General features: G+C 36.1%; 2 protein-coding genes and 1 pseudogene across 4 annotated transcripts; all 3 read left to right on the top strand.

Annotated features, from left to right (window-relative positions):
- Nucleotides 1-540: 540 nt before the first annotated feature.
- LOC306860820 (NF-kappa-B essential modulator-like) lies at nt 541-8,698 on the top strand. 2 transcript variants are annotated; one of them, XM_079402763.1, is made up of 14 exons: nt 541-800; nt 1,981-2,168; nt 2,253-2,545; nt 2,632-2,703; nt 2,915-3,094; nt 3,632-3,693; nt 4,868-4,970; nt 5,087-5,202; nt 5,286-5,438; nt 5,543-5,633; nt 6,254-6,397; nt 6,528-6,664; nt 7,750-7,823; nt 8,007-8,698. In XM_079402763.1, exons 2-14 carry the CDS (start codon nt 1,985-1,987, stop codon nt 8,168-8,170), a joined length of 1,773 nt encoding a protein of 590 aa, XP_079258889.1. In that variant the 5' UTR covers nt 541-800; nt 1,981-1,984; the 3' UTR covers nt 8,171-8,698. The 2 variants fall into 2 exon arrangements, with proteins under 2 accessions (XP_079258889.1, XP_079258890.1); XM_079402764.1 differs by lacking the exon at nt 541-800 and having other exon boundaries at nt 2,119-2,168; nt 2,255-2,545.
- An 866-nt stretch (nt 8,699-9,564) lies between these two features.
- Nucleotides 9,565-11,761, top strand: LOC306860420 (translocon-associated protein subunit delta-like). Its single transcript, XM_079402133.1, has 6 exons — nt 9,565-9,727; nt 9,981-10,099; nt 10,181-10,255; nt 10,593-10,682; nt 11,018-11,083; nt 11,278-11,761. The coding sequence occupies exons 1-6, from the start codon at nt 9,676-9,678 to the stop codon at nt 11,380-11,382; spliced, it is 507 nt and encodes a 168-aa protein (XP_079258259.1). The 5' UTR covers nt 9,565-9,675; the 3' UTR covers nt 11,383-11,761.
- Nucleotides 11,762-12,271: 510 nt separating this feature from the next.
- On the top strand, nt 12,272-18,692 carry LOC306860419 (selenide, water dikinase 3-like; annotated as a pseudogene). The gene is made up of 8 exons (XR_013786075.1): nt 12,272-12,730; nt 13,813-13,916; nt 13,995-14,102; nt 14,253-14,407; nt 14,583-14,673; nt 14,848-14,947; nt 15,626-15,838; nt 16,330-18,692. The product of XR_013786075.1 is annotated as a selenide, water dikinase 3-like (transcript).
- Nucleotides 18,693-22,498: the final 3,806 nt, after the last annotated feature.

Here is a 22,498-nt window from a genome sequence, read left to right as displayed (position 1 = left end):
GTATTTATTTATTTAAAAAAATAACAAATAAATCTTTATGGAACAGTCAATTTTCGTATACATTGCAGTCCATTCCTTTCAAAAGGATGCACAGTATGATGAAAACTCAATGTTAAGAGGTTATCGGTTTGATCAACATACCTAATCAGATGTTCTTGTTAAAATATCAGGACTACAAATAAATAGCCCCATTTAGTGGATATCTAAAGCAGGCTAGGCAAAGTAAACCTGATATTAATATAATCTAGAAGTCTAATAATAATAATATGTGTTACTAATAATATTGATAATATTCGTAATGCTTATAGGCCCCTTATTTCGTCATTGTTATGGTCTATAGGCTAGTTATTATTGTGTTAAAACAGAAATAATCTGCAGTTGTAAAAAAAAAAAACAATATTGGTGGATTCTGTAATGTATTCTTAATCAAAAATATGTCAGAAAATGACCTGAGGATATTAAAAGTTTTGTTAAGGTAATAACAGAAACACCGAAGTTCCTCGTGACTTTTACTTTAATTTGTCTTCCCATAATTCCCTCAACCGGAAACAGCGCAGAGTGTGACGAAGCGCGGAAGTATCGAGGGGGAATTCCTCGGTAGTCTTTTCTGGACATTTTTATTCAATTCATTTGATCAAACTCGATTCTTACTTTCCAGCTCGGTGAGGCTGAAGATGTTTGCCGGCCTCAGCGTCTATGGTTGACTGTAAACCGGGCCGTGTTTACTTGGCGGAAGACCGACAGACAGTGGATCTGTGTTAGCAGCGCAGTTAGTTAAACCCCGTGAACGGCTTAAAAAGGTAGCAATTACCTTCCTATTACATCCTCCTATATATTTATCACATAATTGATGTATGTCTAATGAATCTGACTCGTGTTAGTGTGTGGTTTTGAATGTTTTAGGCTTTTAAATGCACTGATGCTAGTCGTGTCGTTAGCTCAGTACGTTTGTCAGAAACCTGTAAACAAAACATTGAATCTTGTTTTTCAGAAGATGTGAGAAGTTTAAAATAAACTTGTCGATAAGAATTAAATGTCAGCACAATATTATATTTAACAGTGTTTTTGAAGTGTGTGTTTGTCTTTCGAATCAACACCGCACTGAGAAACAGTAAACAAGTTTTTGAAGGAAAAGCTTCATGAAACGGAATGAAAAGCTGTTTTGTGATTGAGAGATTATTTATTTGAGCTGTAGCGTTGTTAAGGACAGAAATGTATTTAGCTCTTGTTGTAAAGTGAAACTGTAATTAAAACCCTCAATTCATCCATTAGACTTTTAAACTTCATGTGAGATTTTAAAATAACATAATAATAAAATATAATCCAGCACTGAAAAAGAATTGGAAATTAATAATATTGTTAAAAAAATAAAATAAGTTCATAATCGTTATTGGCAATGCTGTAAAATTTGTTAACATTAGTTAACTAGGCTACATTAACTGAAAAATATTTAATACTTTAGAATTTATTAATTTTACTTAAAGATATGTATGTTAATATTATTTAAAATGGACCTGAGCTGACATTGAAGAAACAAATAACTGTTGTATTAACTTTATTGATTGCATAATTACTCAGCTTTACAGTCTTTCACTCTCGAGTGAGCCGTGTTACATTTTATAGACCAAAACAGAGATGATAATAAATTAGCAGTTTTTGATTGCAGAAAAACCGCATAAATGTAATGGCACAAATGCAAATTCCAATAATAATAATAAAAAATGATGTGTATTTTCAACTAAATATGTTATTAAAATATCATTTAATGGACGTGAGCTAACATGAACTAACAACGGATAGTTGTATTAACTAACAAAGATGAATAAATACTGTAAATGCACTTAATAAAGACTTGTTGTTTGCTGCAGCAATCGCTATAAACTGATTCAATATGCTTATCCAACAGGGTCACAAACAACTGTAAAATTCATTGAGTTTCCGAGCTCCAGATGTTAATTATTGGCTGGTCTTCTCTCTCAGGATCATGGTCCAGCCGCAGCCGTCGGGTGGTTGTACTCTGCAGTGGGAGCTGACTGGAGAGGAGACTGTGGGTGCCAGGGGCCAAGGGTCACTGATGGCCAGTTCACAGGGGTCTATGGGGGTCTCTCCTGAATTAGCAGGAAATGAAGTGGTCCATAGACTCATAACAGATAATCATCAGCTACGAGGTGAGACTTGAGAGATTGTCTATGCCAGATTCCTTGTCCATTGATAACATTAAAAATGCATAAACAACTCTAAACATTCCACAGAGGCTCTAAAGCGAAGCAATGATGCCCTCAAAGAAAGATGTGAAGAGATGGAGGGGTGGCAGAGGAGGTCGAGAGAGGAGCGCGAGTTCCTGAGCTGTAGATTTCGTGAGGCAAGAGATTTAGTGCAGCGACTGGCACAGGAAAACCAGAGCCTGCTGGGACAGCTCAACCACAGCATCAGTCAAACAGGGAGTCCAAGTGTTGGCATCTCTAAAGAGACTGGAAATCAAGGCCAGGACCAAGAGCTGAAGTGCACTAATGTAGAGAAGAATGTCCTCATGGACTCACCAGAAGTAGGTTCTTTTGTAAAGCATTTAGAACTTGCATAAAGTTGTCAGTTCATTGAATTAAAACGTCCCTTTATTGTTTCAATACGCAGGTATTAAATGAAGCTGTACTGACAAACCGAGCTGAAGGAGATGCTGACAGACACACAATGCCTCAAAGTTTGGTAATTTACCATAAATGTCAATATGTGAAATGTCTGTACAATAGAGCTTTATCAGCATTGAGTGCTGATCTGCTTTGACTTCTTTTGGGTGCGGTGTGTTTTATCCTCCTGGTTCACTGTGTTAAAGTACAATCCAAACATGGCTAAAGATCAAGTTGTTTCTTTTTTAAGTATATGTGCCTTCATCTTTATAAATCTTTTTTCACTTCAGCCTGCTGAGGGCTCTAATGAGTTTCTGAAACTGCTGAAAAGCCACAAAGAGAAGCTGGAGGAAGGCATGAGGGGACTGAGGAGGAGGAATGAGGAGCTGGAGAAGGAGAAGGCAGACAATGAGAAAGAGAGGGAAAATCTCCTTGCCACTGTAGAGCAGTTACGCTTCAAACTCAGTCAGGTAGAGCATTTATGTTCCATTTGTTTATTGATATAATTGGACATATCATATGGGTAGTTCACAAATAAAATGTCCAACACCTTTTCACTTTGATTGTTTTTTATATTTTTACAATTCATCTTCAAGGTTTTTTTTTTTAAGATGATTCTACATTGTAGTATACTTCCATGTAGTTGCTTAATTAACACAAGGTCATAATAACTGCATTTATGAAATTATACAAATTATTATTAATATCTATTTAATGTTTTGAAAGACGTCTCTTATGTTCACCGAGGCTGTATTTATTTAATCAAGTGTACAGTAAAAACAGTAATATTATTACAATTTAAAATAACCATTGCTCGAGTATTCAGTGTCACATTCAGAATTAATTTTATTATGCTGATTTGGTGTTCAAGAAATATTACTTAATATTATCAGTAGTTGTGCTGTTTAATATTTTGAGACATTTATTTCAGGATTCCTTAAATAGAAATTTCGAAACGGTATTTATATCTCTAACTTCTGATAATTGATTAATCCTCTCTTTATTAGAATGGTGGTGTTACTGAAGAATCAGTCCAGCAGGCATGTGCGCTCACCGTTCCTGCAGAAAGGTACTCTCAGATGTTCAGTTTACACTGCTCTCTCTCCCTGCAGGCTGTAAAAGCTAACAGCGATCCTTCCTCAACTCTGCATGCTTGGATTGTATTGTAATAAATCTCAAAGTGCTTCGCTTCCTTTCTTTTAATGTGAATGGTTTGGAATCTCTCTTTTCTGTCTTCTGTTTTGATCCATGTGTCTGCTTAGCTCTCACTTGGCTAAACTAACTGAGCAGCTTCAGGCTACACAAGGCAGGTGAGGGGAACTATATCTCTCTGTGTGTGTTTGCTCGCGTGTCCTTCCTCTCATTGGTGTTGAAAGAACACTGTCTGTGACTGGAATGAGACAGATGCACTAGCATCACTGACATTTCTCATTTAGACTACTGTTCAGAAGTTTGAACTACTCTTCAGAAGTCAGATATTTAAATAAAGAAATTAATGCTTTTATTCAGCAAGGACCCATTACATTTTTAAAAGTGGCAGTAAAGACATTTAGAATATTACAGAAGATTGTACGGACTTTCTATAAATTAACTTAAAAATTTAAGAGAAGTTTTCAACTTTTTTCTCCACAAAAATATATAGCAGCACAACTGTTTCTTGTGCACCAAATTAAGAATCATGTAACACTTAAGACTGGAGCAATGGCTGCTGAAAATTCAGGTTTGCATTACAGAAATATATTTTAAAATATCTTCAAATAGAAAAGTTAGTTTAAATGGTAATATTTCACAATATTGCAGTTTTTACTGTTTTGATCCAATAAATGCAACCATGTTGAGACACCTTTAAACGCATCAACTTTTTACTGAACCCAAACTTTCGAACAATAGTTTGTATATTTATTTTATTCATAGATTTTAGAAATAAAAATGTAATATAAAAGTATTTATTGGCATAGACCGAATAGTGAGTGCGGTAAATGCAGCAAACAAGTTCATAGCATACACAAAAATCTCATTGTTGGCCAGAATTTGCTTCTAGGCAAATTATCGGCAAGTATATTAAAGAAGCTAAAATATAAGGTAGTTTTGATTTAACATTTTGGTCATTACGTATTCCCCACACTTCAATATTTGTGACCTTTTTTCTTTTTAAGTTATAATAAGGAATGAATTTGTGTGTTTGGTGGTGAACTGCAGTAAGATGGACGGTTAATCCCGTTTGTGTCTTTGCTGTGATGTAGGTACAGGGAGCTCCAGGAGAAGCTGGACTGTCTTCAGAAGAGCTCTGTTCAGAGAGACAGAAATGAGGCTCTACTCAAACAGAAGGAGAAGGACTTTGTTCAGGTACATAAATGCAGACAACCTGTGATTCAGTATGCAAATGCCATTTCTTTCTATGCCGAGCTGTGGCAGCATTTGCAGTAGTTTGGGATGAGTGATCATCATCTTTGTGATTGTAGCTGACAAAGGATAGTGAAGCTCTGAGAGCTCAGGTCACGTCCCTCCTTGGTGAGTTGAATGAACGACAAAATTGGCTGGAGAAAAGTGAAGCAGATAGACGGCTTTCAGAGGATAAGTGAGTGAATCTCTTCGTCCTTGTGCATGTGTTTGTGTATGAGATTTGGCAACTGTGTGTACAAGACCTGTTTGAACTCCCAGGTTGGGTAAGAAGACAGAACGCCTGCAGACTTTAGAGAGAGACATGGAGCAGCAGAAGAAGCAGCACAGTGTGACAGTGGACAATCTTTTACTGCAGACACAGAACCTAGAAACCGCGCTGAAGAACGAGAGGCTCGTCATAGTGGAGGAGAGGTGAGTTTAGCTGGATGGAGAACCCCGTATCAAACGCAGCTTCCTTTTTTCATTGTTATGGTTGCAACAGTAACCCACAATTCCTGTTGCTCTTCCTCATCTAGGAGGAAGCTGGCCCAGCTCCAGCATGCGTACACATGTTTATTTCAGGATTATGACAAAAAACTCAAAAGTGAAAAGCAAGCCAATCACAGGGTAGGTAGCTGCTGTTTGTGATTTTCTTTTTCTTTCTTTTTTTGGTTATCAACACAGAATTTTCAACATTGCTATCATAGTTTTGATTAGATTTTTTTTTTTATTATTATAGTACTTGAATGGGCAACATTTTGAATTTTTCATGTCATTTTATTTCAGATTTTTCAGTTATCGAAAGTGATTTGTAATAGTTTTAGTTTTAGTTAACACTAACGCTGATATTGTGCAACCAACATACCAAAAAAACATGATGGGAAATTTATATCAATAAAACCCATGCAAACCCTCATGATTGTGTGTGAAAGTCAAAAAGCCAAAATAAACATTTATTAATAATTCATGATATTTGTAATAAATACTTAAAATATCTCCTTTTAATTCTTTTTTTTTTTGTGATGTAAAATATTTTGAACTAGATTTCTAAACTACATTTTTAAATATTTTTTCTGTTCTTTATAGTGGACATGCTTATTAGTCATTGACCCAAGTCTTAATTCAAATGCTACAAAACTAGAAAACTGTGACCGTTTGATGTTTGTGGTAGGCACTTTTGAAAATAGGTCAGTGCATGGTTCGCACTTTAAATTTGTTAACGGAAAGCATACATGTGATAATTTCAGAGTGGAGAGGCAGATACTCTAGCTAACAGGCTAGCAGAGGCTGAGAAAGCTCTGGCTCTGAAACAGGATCTCATCGATAAACTCAAGGAGGAAACGGAGCAGCTGAGAGCTGCATTAGAGACTATACCAGTGCTGAACGCTCAGGTGAATATAACACTTGCACATTCATGTTACAGTGCTCTGCTCATTTACTTTGTCTTAGCCTGCTATAAATACATGTTGAGCATGCTGCATATAACGAACACAAACACAATCGCACATTTTATTTTTGCAGGCAGAGATTTATAAGATGGACTTCCTGGCTGAGAGGGAAGCCAGAGAGAAACTCAATCAAAAGAAGGAAGAGTTGCAGGAGGAGCTTAGTAAGGCACTAGTTGAGATAGACCGACTCAAGCAAGAAGGAACCTCAAGGTAAGAAAAGAGATGGACACAGTGACTAATATATGTTACTGAATGTTATTTTTATTTTTTTTCGTTTTATTGATATCGGTCACATTGGATGTTCAATTGCTAATTTCCTTTATTTTTACATTTAGATGACCTATTCTATCATATAAAATGATTTATTAAATCAGAGTTGATCCGTAATCTGTATGGACCAGGTCCTGTGGTTTGGCATATGACTTGCAGATTAATAGCAAATTTTAACCACCATATAGTGAAAGTATATAATTTGCAAGTGTTTTTAAGTCTTTCCAGAATCAAACATTCAAACGAAACCATTCAAGTGCAAGAAGATGCAAAAAGAGAGTGTTAAAATACCAAATTCTCTTTCACATCTTCTTTGCTTGAACGGTCACACTAACAAAATTTGCAAAATACCGTCTTGAGTGTCCTCTTGTATACAGTTGGTTGTGATGTAAGTAATCGTAAACAGTTGAGAAGGAAATCGGATGTGTATCATTATATTAGTTCATTAAGCCACAGCCGTCTAATTTATATGCTGCTGTAGTTAATGGTAATAAAAAAATTCAAATAAAAAGAGAAATCACTCTCTGCTCTTGACTGAATCAGTTAGTAGCTTTAACAAAGATTAATCTGTATTTAATTTATACTATGCAGTGTTTTTACATTTTAATCTGAATACTGCTCTTAGACAGCTAAAAACCTTTTTTGCTGATCTGAAAAATGACACGATACATCACTCAAAAACTGTAATATTATCACCCCATTAACTAACACTAACTTTAATCTTCAGCAGATCTCAAAATGAATATTCATTTTTTTATACTGTACACTATATTTGATGCCTAAATTCACTTGTAGCATTTAAAGTAATGGTTTTTAGTTTAGTTTTTTTTTTTTTTTTTTACCAAAAAATAGCTAAATTTTGTATTATTATATTTATATTAGTAATGTCAATTGAACCTTTTCATTGAATCAGTGAATTGATTAAAATGAAATTGAAATGAATTGTGTTGAATGAATATATGAATATTTGCTCATAAAAGCCTCCAAATGTCCAAGAGTTACATGTGAATGTTGTTTCCTCACAGAGCTCGCATTGAAGAGATGCAACAGAGACATTTGGAGGATTACAGGCCTCGTCCACACCCACCTCCTCCTGCTGGTAAAACACCTAATTCAGAGTCTGCATCAGCCACAACATGCACTTTCTTTCCTTCGTTTTTAATATAATTGTTGTTAGTTTCATTGACTACATGGTAAATGCAACAGTTATGTCTTCTAGCATAGTATATTAATCTTTACCGAACATGTTTGGGGTCTCAACTTGAAATTTCTGCTTTTGAAGCACCTTTCGCAGGAGCAGCCATGTTCAATCCAGCCCAACCTCCATCTGCACGCAGAAGAGACGAAGATCAAGACGGGCTGCCTGATTACTGCTGTCCCAAATGTATGTACAAGGCTCCAGACATGGACACCCTGCAGATTCACGTCATGGACTGTATACAGTGAGAGGAAGAGATGTTCTGGTGATCTCTTGACACCTGAGTGAACAACAACAACAACAAAAAAAAAATACAAGAATGGAAAATCAAAAACTTGCGAGAAACAAGAACACGAGACCCATCTAAGGACTTTGAACATTTAATACGCCTGCAGAATGACTTGAAGTAGACCGATAGCAGATGTTTTTATCATGTGGCTATAGAGCAGCCACCATGTTTCTGTACACTTGGTGTGTGTACCTCTTTACAAAAAAAGCTTATCTGTACTGCCTTTCTGTGACAGCATAGTGTAATGTACTGCTCGTGTGAATGTTAGCGTCTGCTTTACGTCTGCACACATCTGACAGTGACATTGTTTCCTGTATACCTGAGGTATTCATTTCTCTGGATGTACGCACTCTTGAGGATTCATGCCCGCCTGTGTTAATATTGTGTATTATCAGTCAAAGTGAATATGAAAAAAAAACACAAGAACTTTGTACAGACTATTGTTATGGAGAGATTTAAAGAAATAAAAGTATGAATAAGAATACTTTTTCTTTTGTCAAGCACGTACTGTGTGTGCAGCAGAAGACTTTGTGTACTTACAAATCAATTATGAAAAACCTCAAAACTAGCTGAATAAAGCATTAGTCAAGATTTTACGAAAATAATTTTATTATAAACAATAGATTTGTATTTTTTTTCCCTTTTAATTGATTTTGGTCAATTTTGGATATTAACTGTCCACAAGATAATATTTAACAATAACTTTAAAAACTATTAACTGTATTTTTTTGTAAATTTTAAAATATCCATTTTTTATTTTGACCAAAGAGTATTTCATTAATTATTTTTATATTATAATATTAATATTAACAGTGTCAATTAAAAAATTCAGTTGAATTATATACGCTGATTAACTGATGAAATTAAATCCTATTTAATCACATATATAATATTTGCAAATAAAATTCTAATCGTTGCAATAGTTATAAATAGCAAACTAAGTTAAATTTATTTTATGAAATTGCACAAGCAAAACATTGAACAAAACTTTGAGTTTTAATATCTACATTAATTGAATTTTAAATATTTATTACATGGCAATAATACAAAAATGCATAATAAATTTAATAAACTTCCCAACTTTTTAAATAGTTTCTACAGCAGTGGTTCTCATGCTTTTATACATCAAGGCCCCTCATTTTCCAAAACTTTTTATTTGGTTTAATATGGGAAGAACATTTATTTATATTTTTAGCATTTTAAGTGCGATTATTTAGCTGTATTAATAATAATATTAACATCAATCATATTAAATAATTACTTGACATCTCTTGGAAACCTGCAGGTTGTGAGCCTCTGCTCTGCAGCACCGGCGGCTTTCAGCAGAGGCGCTCGCGCTCTCATACACGCCGCTCTTCCGTTGAGGTGACGTGTCTGTCTGCGCTTCATTAGGCGAGCGCGAGCGCTGCTCTTTTTCCTCAGGTTTGAGTGAGTGAAGGTGGATTTAGCAACCCAGGGATCAACATGATGCGAGTTATAACAGCGATTTTGGCTCTTTGTCTGAGCCTGTGTGCAGGTAGTTTTCAATTTTCTTTCAATTAACGTTTAATATACAACATCATTCATTCACGGCTTTCAGTGTTTTCGTTTATCGTCAGACAGGCTAACATCGAGATGTTTCAAGCTAACTTAAATTAAATTAGTTCCGTTTTATCACAGTCGTCTATTACAAACCTTTATAAATTAATTAATTCAGGGACCAAATATGACATGTAAGTTAACCTGTTATTGGTGAGGATTGTAGTGTGACCGGTGTTTTCTCTCCTCAGCTGAGACTTGCACGGACCCAGTCATTACTCCGTCTTCATACACGACGACAGACGCGCTCATCTCCTCCGAGACCGTGTTCATCGTTGAGTTGAGCCTGGCCTGTGCAAACGGAGCTCAGGTGAGTGGACTAACTGTTACATATATACTCGCTTTATTGGTACAGAAGTGTGGACTGACCAGAGACTTGTTTTGTTTTTAGAGTGTCGCTCTGTATGCAGACGTCAATGGCAAGCAGTTTCCTGTGACCAGAGGCCAAGATGTTGGCAAATACCAGGTAAAGTTACCCAAAAAAGAAAATTGTCATAATTTGTTCCAAATCTGTATGAGCTTCTTTGGTCTGCTGAACACAAAATAATAAATTTTGAAGAATGTTGGTAACCAAATAGTTGATGGTAGCTGTTGACTTCCATAATATATTTTCTATAAGGGTCACCATCAGCTGTATGGGTACCGACATTCTGCAAAATAACTTTTGAAATTCATACAGATTTGGAACAACTTGAGGGTGAGTTAAATGACAGAATCTTCATTTTTATGTGAACTCTCCCTTCTAATAAAGCCATGCATGTAAGATACTTCAACATGTGACAAACTGATTTATTTTTGTCCAGGTCTCATGGAGTGTTCCTCATAAGCAGGCCAGCTCAGGCACATATCAGGTCAAATTCTTTGACGAGGAGTCTTACAGTACTCTAAGAAAGGTTGGTAAATTTAAGGAATGATTGATGTAATTCCCCCATAAATTAAAGTTCTGTCATCATTTACTCACCCACATGTTATTCCAAACCTACATGACTGACTTGCTTCTGTGAAGCATAAAAGATGATATTAGGGAGAATGCCTTAACTTAATAATGCCAATACAGTTTGGTTACCAGTATTAAAAATATAGTTTTTGGGTTCTGCGTAAGAAAGAAATGAGTACATGTTTGGGTGAGTAAATAATGACCGTTTTAATTTTGGGGTGAAATATCCGTTTAACATACTTGATGGGACTGTATATTCAACGGTGCTGATAAAAATGTTAATGCTTTCAGGCTCAGAGAAACAATGAAGATGTTGATGCCATCAAGCCTTTGTTCTCTGTCAATGTGGATCACAGGGTAAATATGCATGTTAATCTTCATAGTCAACAATCAGCTTATCTGTGTAATGATTAGGGCTAAGAAAAACCTGTAAACCTATATTAACAAAAATATACCTCCACATTGGATTGCGTTGCTACTACTTGTTTACTTTCTATGATTTTGTATGTTTTGACTGTATGTTTATTAATCAGTGTATTTATGAATTGCAGGGTGCATGGAATGGTCCCTGGGTGTCCACAGAGGTCTTGGCTGCTCTGATTGGCGTTGTGGTCTACTACATTGCCTACAGCACCAAAAGTGCAATCCAAGCTTGAGATGAGAAGAAAAGTCCATTTTCCACCACACTGTTCAAACTGGTCTTGAGGCATTCCCTACATTTAATATGCAGATTTTAGTACCATGGACACCTTGGCTAAAACACAAAACTGGTTTGTTGTAGAATTTGGGAAAAAATATCAATATGGACATTAATTATAACAGTCAAAGTTGGTGTTGTTCATTTTTTTTTTTTTAATACAAACTCAAATTAAAGAAAAAATATTTTTCATTTGTACTATTAATATTAAACCTCAGAAAGACAAAGACTGAGGTGATTTATCGGTGACTTATCATCATAGTCCAGTTCTCAATTGTGAAGTGTCCCAAATATCGATGAAATTCATTGACTATGGGAATAAACAATTTTCTCAAGTTTTTCAGACTTTTTTGTTTTTGTTTTTATAGAGCATGTATAATTAACCACCCTACCCCGTTAACATTGTCACATCACATATTTATATATACACACACACACACATATAGATGTGTGTGTACACACATTTTTATATTATGTATAATATATTGTTCGCAAAAACATGCATTAAGTTATTATTTGCAGCAATTTATATATATATATATATATATATATATGTTTGACGAAGCAGATGTATCTGGTATATTTGCATGAATATACAGTCGTCTGATGCACCTTCATGGCAGAACCACAATAGGCGGAGCTTTCGATAGCAGACTATACGATGCTTATTTTTGAGGGGGTTTAATTGTGACCAGTCAAATGCAAAACATCCTAGACATTGTTAAATTTGGTGCCAGTTTACTTTTCATACACTTTCTCTGGGGTTTAATTGTATTCTGGCGGTAATCTGTCTGTCAGCGATTAATTTTCAAACTAGTGTCATGAGGTGACTCTAAACTCCCCTCTGCAGGGTGAGATGGTTCAGTCCGCTAGCGCGCAGCGTCTACATTCGTTTCTGTGAGCAAGCGTGCAGATAAAACACGCTCTCTTGAGTCTGTCAGCCATTTATCCCGTCAAACGACTCACCCTTCTAGTGGTAGTGTTTCACTATCTGAATGAGGAGTAAATTAAATCCACTCTAGCCATGTCAGTTTCCGAGCCAGCGTCAGTGGACTCTGGCGGAGCGGGGGGGTACGGAGCCTTTTACCCGGCTGGATACCAGGCGTTGAGCCCGGAGGAGCACGGCCTAGACCGCGGCTTCCGACTCACGGCCTTCTCCGATCTGAAGGGATGAGGGTGTAAAGTCCCGCAGGAGACTCTGCTCAAACTCCTGCAGGGACTAGAGCCGGACGGCGGCTCGGGGGCGGGTGTTGGAGACGAGACCGCTGAATTCGGACTTGTTTCAGTTGCTCAGGGTCCTCGACTAGGTAAAGTATGACTGACCTGTCTCAGTCACACCAGCGCTGCTGTCAAACAACGAGCGCTGCTCCGTGAACCTCTCGTTCTTTTGAGTCGGATCTTTTGATGAATCTGTTGAACAGTTTAAAAAAATTGCTGTTTTCAAATTGAGTTTGCTTTTACTGATAGTAAGTGCATTTGGAGTGAACCAAGAATTTGACGAAAATTAGCCAAAAGCAACATTTGTGTGAATAAAACATACCGGAAATATAGTTTGGACTTGATTATATGATAGAATTTCCTCATTAAAGGTAAATTTAATAAAATAGTTACAACAAACACACTGGTTCATAGAAAAAACACATTAGTAAGCATTAAACTGTTGATTTCTTATGGTATTGTGATCTTTTAAAAAAAAAATCACTGAATCGGTATTGTGAACCGGTTCATGGAAACGAACTGTTCAAAAGAACCGAGTCGGGGAAATGAGTCAGACTTTCCATCATTGCTAAATGTCAAACTGAAATGGCGAAAGCGCTCATGTTATCTGATAGCAGGTTGATAGTTAAACAACCGGTTTTGCAAAAAAATCCTTATTTATTCCAACGTTTTTGCTGTAAAGTTGGCAAAATAGAAACAAACCGTTTTGTTTCCTGCATCAGTCCTTTAAAATACCCTGATTAACCTGACTATATAAATGACTATATTAATTTTTTTACTGTAGACGTTATTCAGCATGCAATATGTTGTCATATAACTACAAAGTACCGTTGTTTTCATGTTATTCGTAAATCTCAATCTGGAAAGATCACAGAACATCTTTGTTTGTAAAACTCTTTGGCTTATCCTGGTAATTAAAAACTACTAGGAAGTATAATGCAATCATTTGAAAGAGATGTGAACTATGTAACCAGGCTATAAATGAATGCTTTCGACTGCAAAATGGATCATAAGTAATCCTACAAAAATGCTTCATACTGTTGCCATCTGAATGGTTTTATAAGGATTTAAGTACCTATATCATATGATTAGTCAAAGCTTCTTTAAATATGCATGCACACTGAAATTACAGAGGGTGAAAAATAATATCCCTGTTCGTTCGTATCTGCAGGTATTGGAATGGACTCGTGTGTGATCCCTCTGAGGCATGGAGGTCTTTCCCTGGTCCAAACCACAGATTTCTTCTATCCTTTAGTAGAGGATCCTTACATGATGGTGAGTGATCTCTTAATATTTCGGAAATGTTAGCATGGAACTTGCAAATAAATGCGACTGGCATCCATTCTTTTACAGGGACGAATTGCTTGTGCAAATGTTCTGAGTGATCTGTATGCCATGGGCATCACAGAGTGTGACAACATGCTCATGCTTCTCAGCATCAGTCAGAAGATGAATGAGAAGGTGAGCTGGGATCTCTCTGCGTTCATTTTCTATCATTTTTGTTTTCAATTTTTTGTTTTGTTAATGTTTTCTAAGTATCGGTTTTTGCAAATTCAGGATGCTGAGTGTGAAATGGTTAATTTTCTTTGTACTGTGCTGTTGTTCTCTCAGGAGAGAGATCAGGTGATTCCTTTAATGATGAAGGGCTTCCGTGATGCGGCAGAGGAGGCTGGGACTTCGGTAACCGGGGGACAAACAGTCATCAATCCCTGGATCATCATCGGGGGTGTGGCTTCTGTGGTGTGCCAGCCCAATGATTTCATCATGTGAGTGTCTCGGTCTGCTCTCTCGTGAATCAAAGGACTGTGTGTCTTTACACTTGCTTCTGAATGATTCAGATTTTTCTTAATGGATATTTCCACAATTATCAAAGTGAATATCTATCGTGTGACACTTCCGTTTTAGATTTGTAAATGCTCACATGTATTTTTATGTTTGCAGGCCTGACAGTGCTGTACCTGGAGATGTGTTAGTTCTGACTAAACCTCTGGGAACTCAAGTAGCAGTGAATGCCCATCAGTGGCTGAATATAGTGAGTACCGCAGTGTATTAGCCTCAAATATGACGTACATCTTTGGAATGATTGCTTGTCTGTTTTTTCCCCCTTTTTTGTAGAGGTTGTGAAGAGATAAGTCCACATGTACCACATCTCTGTAATCTCATTTCTGTCTGCATCTCTTTTACCTTTATGCTTATTTTTTTTTAGCCTGAGAAGTGGAACAAGATAAAGTTGGTGATATCCAGGGAGGAGGTGGAGCAAGCTTATCAGGAGGCTATGCTCAATATGGCCACCCTCAATCGCACTGGTATGTCATTGCATAAGCATTCTTAGTGTGGATTCCTTTTAACAGTAGGGCCAATATTCGGTACACACACAACCTAGTTTCGCAATTTTGTAGTAGTTCAAATGGTCTATATATTTACTTTTCAATTGGTGAGAAAAAAAGGGAAATAAATTATAGGTAATTCTTTATTTTAAGGATCAATTGTCACTATTAACTTGTTGCTTATTAACATGCATATTGGCTGTTTATTAGTACTTATAAAGCACATTTTAATGCCTTTTGCCACATGACCATATTTTAGATCCCTTAATCCACCCCATAATCATAACAACTACCTTATTAACTATTAATAAGCAGCAAATTAGAAGTTTGTTCAGGGACAACTCTTTAATAGTGAATGTGTGTTCCCTATTCTAAATTGTTACCAATTTTTACAAGACCCCTTTAGGTATATCTTTCAAAGGTTTGGAGGTCAGAAAGTTTTTATTATTATTTATTATTATAATAATTTCATTTCATAATATTACTGTTTTTACTGTATTTTTGATCAGTAAATGCAGCATTATTGAGCATAAGCATATTCAAAAATGCAGAGTTCATACTTTTGTAAGGTTGAGTACAAGGTACTTTAGTTTAATTGTTTGTTTTTTTTTTAGCCAAAAACAACCAGTTTTTTTTTTGTTTTCTTTCTCTCTCCAGCTGCTGCCTTAATGCACAAATTTAATGCACACGCTGCAACTGACATCACAGGCTTCGGGATCATAGGTCACGCACGGAATCTCGCCCAGCAGCAGAAAAATGATGTTGCCTTTGTCATTCACAACCTTCCCATTATCTCCAAAATGGCCGCAATCAGCAAGGCTGGTGGCAACCTGTTTGGGCTTTTGGAGGGCACCTCTTCTGAAACATCAGGTGAGAGTCACAGCTCAATGCATGAACACAATTGTGAACCAATAATGATTGTTACAACTTTTAAATTACATTGAAACCTGAAGTGTCTTAACATAATCAGTTTTGGATTTCTTCATAAATAAAGATTGTCACTTCAAATATTTTAACAAAAAGCCCTGCTTATTCGTTGGTGTCCCTGTATCATCCCAACTGACAATCTGAAAAGTTAACTATTAATAGTAATGAATGAACCATAAATTACACTGAAGAGCCTAAATATATTAATATACAGTGGGCTAACAATATAAACTCTCGCATTTGTTTTATAAAAATTTTAATAAAAAGAAATACTCATTATATTCAAGATCCTCCATAGGTTTTATGGTATTAACATTTAATCAATTCATGAAATTAATCAATCAAATTTAAATTCCTGAATATGGTCATTCTAGGTCTGTAGAGATTTCTCCAAGCTCTTGGGTAGATAAAAGTATTTTTACTGACTCTCTCAGGTGGTCTGTTGATCTGCTTGCCGCGGGAACAGGCAGCCCGCTTTTGTGCCGAGATGAAATCCAGTCGTGTGGGTTTGTCGGGAGCTGTGGGGCAGGAAGGAGGGACAGGCGATGGGCAACAGGCTTGGATCATTGGCATTGTGGAGAAGGGCAATCGTTGCGCCCGTATCATTGACAAACCTCGGATCATAGAGGTCCCGTACCGTGGCTCTGTAGTCAGCGCACAGGGGGGGAGCAACAATAATGCCAGTCCCCCTGAGGTGCAGCTGACCTAACAACTCCACAGCGCCATGGAGGCTGTCTCAGTGATCATCATATCCTGAGTGAGCTTGATAGATTTGAGTGTGTGTGGCCATAACAGACATGGAGTTTGTGTGAAGGACAGAGTATGTGTGGTTACTCCTGCTGTCCATTTCCTCCCCCTGTTCAACCAAAGGGTTGAGAGCAACAGACCAAAAATGTTTTGATTTACCTGGTGGGAGATGGAATGGACAACAAGCAAACATATTTTCAAATCTCATTCTTCTACTCATTCTTTCAAACAAACACACACACACCTCCACTTTGTTTCCGTTTTTTGCCAATCGAGCTGTTTTTCAATGTTTTCAGCTGTTCTTTAAAAGAATAGTTCACCCAAACAACACCCAAGCTGAGTTATGTACCCTCATGTTGCTCAAAACCTGTATGCTGCTATACATTACTCTTTAAAATTTTTGTGGATCACTGGCTGTAGTTTTCTATACAACTTATCATAGTAACCGTGTCTATCAAAACACATCATGAAAGTAGTCCTTCTGCGCCATTTTCCAAGTTTCTTTAAGCCAATCACTGCAAAAAGTGATTTTCTTACTTTTTATTTTCTAGCACAAATATCTGAACATTGTCAACCTTAGAGGTAAAACGACATCTTGCTTCTGAAAAATGTATCAAAATGAGGCGAGTTCCTCCTTAAAACAAGAAAAATAGTCAATAGGGTATGAATAAACTTGCTTTTCCCTTGAATTAAGCCTTTTTCGGTTTTATTTTTCTTACCACAGATAGTTTTTTTCTTGTATTAAATTTAAACTCTCATTTCTTTTTTTCCAGAAAACAGATAGAAATCTTATCTTTATGCTTCTCAAGTAAATGTTAAATGATATTTGTGCTGTAATGGAAAAAAATACTGAGTAAGAAAGTCACGTTTTGATATCAGCAATCAAAATTTGTGATCTGTCAACTCGAGCAGCAGATCACTGAATAAGTGAATAATTATGGTTTTAAGGAAAAGCGCTCAATTTTCGTTTCATGTTCCTCTGGAAAAGTAACAGCACATGGGTTTAGAATAACATGAAATTGAGTAAATAATAAAATACAATGTACATTTTTGGGTGAACTATTCCTTTCTCTAGAAAATGTTTGACCGAAAGCAATTTGGGGGGCTTTTTATTTTTTTCCATAAATGAGTTTAAACCTTATCCGGAGCTTAATTCTTTCTGCTTTATGAGGTGGTGACTTTGGGACCTCACACTAAAATCAAGCCAGGCTTACTTGGAAAACATTCCAATGAGTTCCTGATCAAACAAACGCTTTGAATAGCAATGATCCTAAAATGACAATCAAAAGTGTTTTCTTTTAAGCCATCTGATGTGTCAAAGCTGGACACACGGTCACACCAATGTATCCTGGGGCCTGAATAATCATAATCGTTTGTTTAATTGTGATATTTATTGGTACAATCAATATTGAATTGGTGTCAAATATTTAAATGCAATTATCCAAATTTCAGGTGTTTTTTTTTTTTTTTAGGTGATGCTGATTTTGTACAGTCCACAGGTCTGAATGTTCCACCTGTTTTAATAGGACGTCCTTGTAACTGATATATGAAAATTAGGTTCATGTTCTCTCATGTGGTTTGTTTTCATGAATAGAGTGACCTTACACTGTTTAGATTAGGTTAGACTGGTTCTTCATTCATTAGAATAAACACAACTTGTGTCATGGTTTTAGGGGCAGCGGTTAATTCTGAATGATTGTGTTGAGACATATGGATGATGTGCATCGTAAACTCTTTTTCTTCTCTCTCATTCAGTCTGAGCAGCAGAAGATAAGGTAGTCTGGTTCTCTCCCTTGTATTTGAGAAAGGGTTGAGCAGCTTTCTCTGGTCCAGCGGGTGAGCCCAGAATGCCTGTTGTGCCAAATGAATGGCTGGGACAGAACAGCAGTGTCCACAGTCCTCTTTATGACACCTCTCTCTCTAACCCCAGCTTATGGGATGGGTGAGGTTGATGTTAGATAGGAAGGGATAGGCTGATCTGCCATTTTCATTCACTTGCCACTGGTTTTGTCATTGCAGTTTTCATCCAAAATAAACCTGTAATTTCTCTAAACTGGCTCTATTATTCATTTAAGCTTTGTTGAAGATTGTTTGATGGTCTCTGTTGTTGAGTCTAGATGCGTTGCACATTGTTCACCACAGTGTGTCAGCAGAGTGCTACATTGTAAGATGGAAGCAGTTTGTCTGTTCTCTTTATGTATTTGCTGCATAACATCATGCTGCTTTAGTTTACCTCTTCTGAACCTCAGAAGCATTGCATTTCTGAGCAAAGGGAAAACTGAAAATGAATGAACATAGTGGTCATAAATGTGCATGATCAGAAACTTTTTTTTTTTTTTTTTTTAATTCAAGGTAATAAGAAGGAAGATTTGTCCTATCACTTTTCATTAGTGCAAAGTTAACTTAAGTTGCATATTAAATGTTTAGTACTGGAGAACATTTTTTTTTTTTTTTTTTGTCACCTCATGCACTCCAGCTCAGAAAACCTTCTAGATCTACATGTCTCCAAATATATAGCCAGATTTATGTATCCATAAAGAGTAGAAAAAAGTCTTGGTTTTCATTTTGTCATCTCTCCCTCAGAATAATAAGAGACTGTTCCATTGCTCAAGAGTATGAGCGCAATATGAGAATATATAGGAATTTGTGCAGGTGGAATTCTTCCATCTCTACGCCTTCCTTGTTTTCACCTTTAGGTTTTGTCCTTTCTTCTTGTTCTCCTTTTCCACTCTCCTTGCCTGAACCTGCAATTAGACCATTATAGATCATCATCTGTCTTTTTATTGACCTAAAACATTTTGTTTCCAGCTCTTCTCCTTCCATCATCTGGTTTAGTTTTGATTAGCAGAGGAAGAGATTCATAACTGTGCATTGTGTGCATATTTAGTTTTTCCTTCTCACACTCCGCAACCCCCTTTTTCTCTTTCATAATGTCCTTTTTGGTGCAGAGTCTGATCTCAGTGAGGAAATAGTTTAACAGCTTGTGATTCCACTCATTTTCTGTTCACGGAGCCTGACACCATGCCCAGTCTAAACCTGTTCAGCAGAACACTTGGTGGACCAGTTGTGCACCGTGCATTAATGCTCCCTGTACAGATTATTGTGTGTTTTTTAATACCACATAAGGGTCATAGTCATCACTGATTATTACATTTTTGTGTTGATTAGGGCTGGTAATATTGATTTTGAAAGCTCCCCTGCTGTTGAATCCATGCCATCGCTGCTAAATCTTAAAAGCCACACAGCAAAACAAATATTAATTTACCAGAGTTGAGTTAGCACAGTGTACTACAAAATAATGGCAAGAACATCTTACAGTTGGACGTTAAAACAAACAACGCAACAAATGTATTTGGATTAACAAGACTCGTTATAAGCTTGATCATTTTACTGAATTTAAAACGTACACGATTCATTAATAACTCTGAGCCATGGTTGTTTTAGTCATTTAAAAACATGTTTCAATATTGACATAAAAGCCAAAATGGAGATATAATCAACATTTTTATCATGATTATAAATTTATATCTCTTAATTCTGATTTTTTAAATCTCATAATTCTGATTTGTATCATAATTTTGACTTTTTTTTATCTCCTAATCATTATTTACTAAAGCATTCTAATAAGCTGGTTCTTATGAATAGTTCTTACTTTCAAGTTACCAGTTCAATGCTGAGCTGTATCATTTAAATCATTAGCAGAAAGATTGGGTCTTACATCAGCAAAGTGTACTTTACATCTACTATATACAAATGAATCAAATTCAAATCAAAATGTGTACCCAGTCATGGATATAGAGATCAGTATTTTTGTTTGCAGTTCAAATTTGATGCAAGTGTGTGAGCTGGCAATCTGTTGCACAAGCAGTAACAATATGTCATACGAGCTTGAGTAAAGTGGGATAACAGATATTGGTTTGTGAGTTCAGTATGGAGAGCATGAGCCCCAAAGTGTCTGCATAGATACTGCCTATGATGTAAGTGCGTTTTTGCAGCCAATCTCCAAAAATACCCTTTGCAGCTGTTCTCAGATCTCTTATTCTAGACACGAAGAGTGGTGTAACAGTTCCCTTGTTGAGAAGGGAAAGCGAGATAGCAGGCTGCTATATATATTAACTGAAGACATAACTGTTTTCAGCATAGATGCATTAAATTGGTGAAAAGTGACAAAGACATTTGTTACAGAAGATTATTATATTTCAAATAATTGCTGTTCCTTTAGGGTCAAAAATCCTGAAAATTTTGTGTTCCACAAAAACATTAAGCAGCCTAACTTAAGAAATATTTTTTGATATATTAGAATTCTTTCTTGGCATATTAGAATTATTTCTGAAGGATCATATGACACTGAAGAGTGGAGTAATGAAGCTGAAAATTCATCTTTGCGTCACAGGAATCAATTACTTTTTAAAATATATTAAAGAAACAGTTATTTTAAATTGTAATGAGATTCCACAATATTAATTTTTACTGTATTTTGATCAAATAAATGCAGCTTTTATGATGCGCAAAAATCTTACTGACCCCAAACTTAATTTTTTATTTTTTGGTGGTTATATAACTTCCACATTGTATGCAGCACTATTCAGTAAGCAGTGAGCTAGTATTCCATTCCAGACATATCCAGTCTCTATCCATTTCACTCTGTTCACTCATAGTATGGCTTATGGCCCTTTAAGAGCTGACACCACAGGCTTGAATAACCAGTTAACAGGGTTTAACAAAGATGTAAGAATGTGGTGTGCATTACAGTTAATCTTTTCTCGCCAAGTGTCATCTGATGTGATGATCAGATGTCAGATGGAATAAAACTGGTAATTTTTTCCTTAAAACACAGAAGCATCTTCTTATACAGTAAAGCTGCAGTGTTGTTTTCTCTTTTGAGATGCAGAGATGCCTGTCATGTTTTTGGTTTGATTTAAAGATGATGGGAGGTTTCTTTGCATAAAGGAAAGAGACAGGTACATGCGGCCACCTCTTTTGACCCCAGACACGGCACCCGTCTTCCTGTCATCTCCCGTGAGGTAAAGCACACCAGCCAGCTGAAAATTACTATTCATCATAAATGAACAGTGCAACTGTGTCATATAATGTTTGTAACGTGTTTGCAATGCATGTATGTAAATAGACGGTTTTAAGCATAAAAGTACCTTTAGAATTGGTCAAGATCAAAACTTTATATCCTCTAAATGTAGACAAAGCTTATTTTTTACTATCTGGCGAGATATCAGTTTATGTGAGTGATGTAAACCCATCGGTTGAGACTTGACTTCAACTTATTCAAGTGAGTTGTGCACATACTGCCTTACAATTGTAGCTATTTATTTAAAAAATGGTGTTCTTGAGGTGCAAAACATTTTCTGCAGTTTCACACAAAGTTTACTGTATGCGTGTCCTATGTTTATTAAGAAAATAAGGTCCAAAATAAATAACAACAAAGTGTAAATTGATATAAAAAATTGATTACAATGTTGATCGTATTTTAGGTACTGCACATCTTGTCAATTAAATATGTGCTAAATAATTTTATGATTATCCATCATTATGCATTGAATATAACAAAAAGTTCACTAGCAGTTAGTTTTCTCAATGTTTCCAATATCTGATCACTATTCTTACTAATATCTAATGGTTAGTAGTTCACAGTTAATCACAGTCATTGATATACTGTTGGACAATAATATATTGAAAAACAGTATATTGTCCCAATCAAGACTGATTGTTCATGGATATTATGTGATTTGTTGCTTTTTTGTTAAATGGGGAAAATAATAATGCATTTCCAATCAGCAAGAATTTCAATCCTTTTGTCATCAAGCATGAAATAAGATAAGTCAATGTATTTCAAAACTACAA

The sequence above is a fragment of the Barbus barbus genome (assembly GCF_936440315.1).
Source record: "Barbus barbus genome assembly, chromosome: 41".
Lineage (NCBI taxonomy): Eukaryota > Metazoa > Chordata > Actinopteri > Cypriniformes > Cyprinidae > Barbus > Barbus barbus.
The sequence above is the reverse complement of the archived record's forward strand: the minus strand, read 5'-3'. Positions and strand labels throughout refer to the sequence as shown.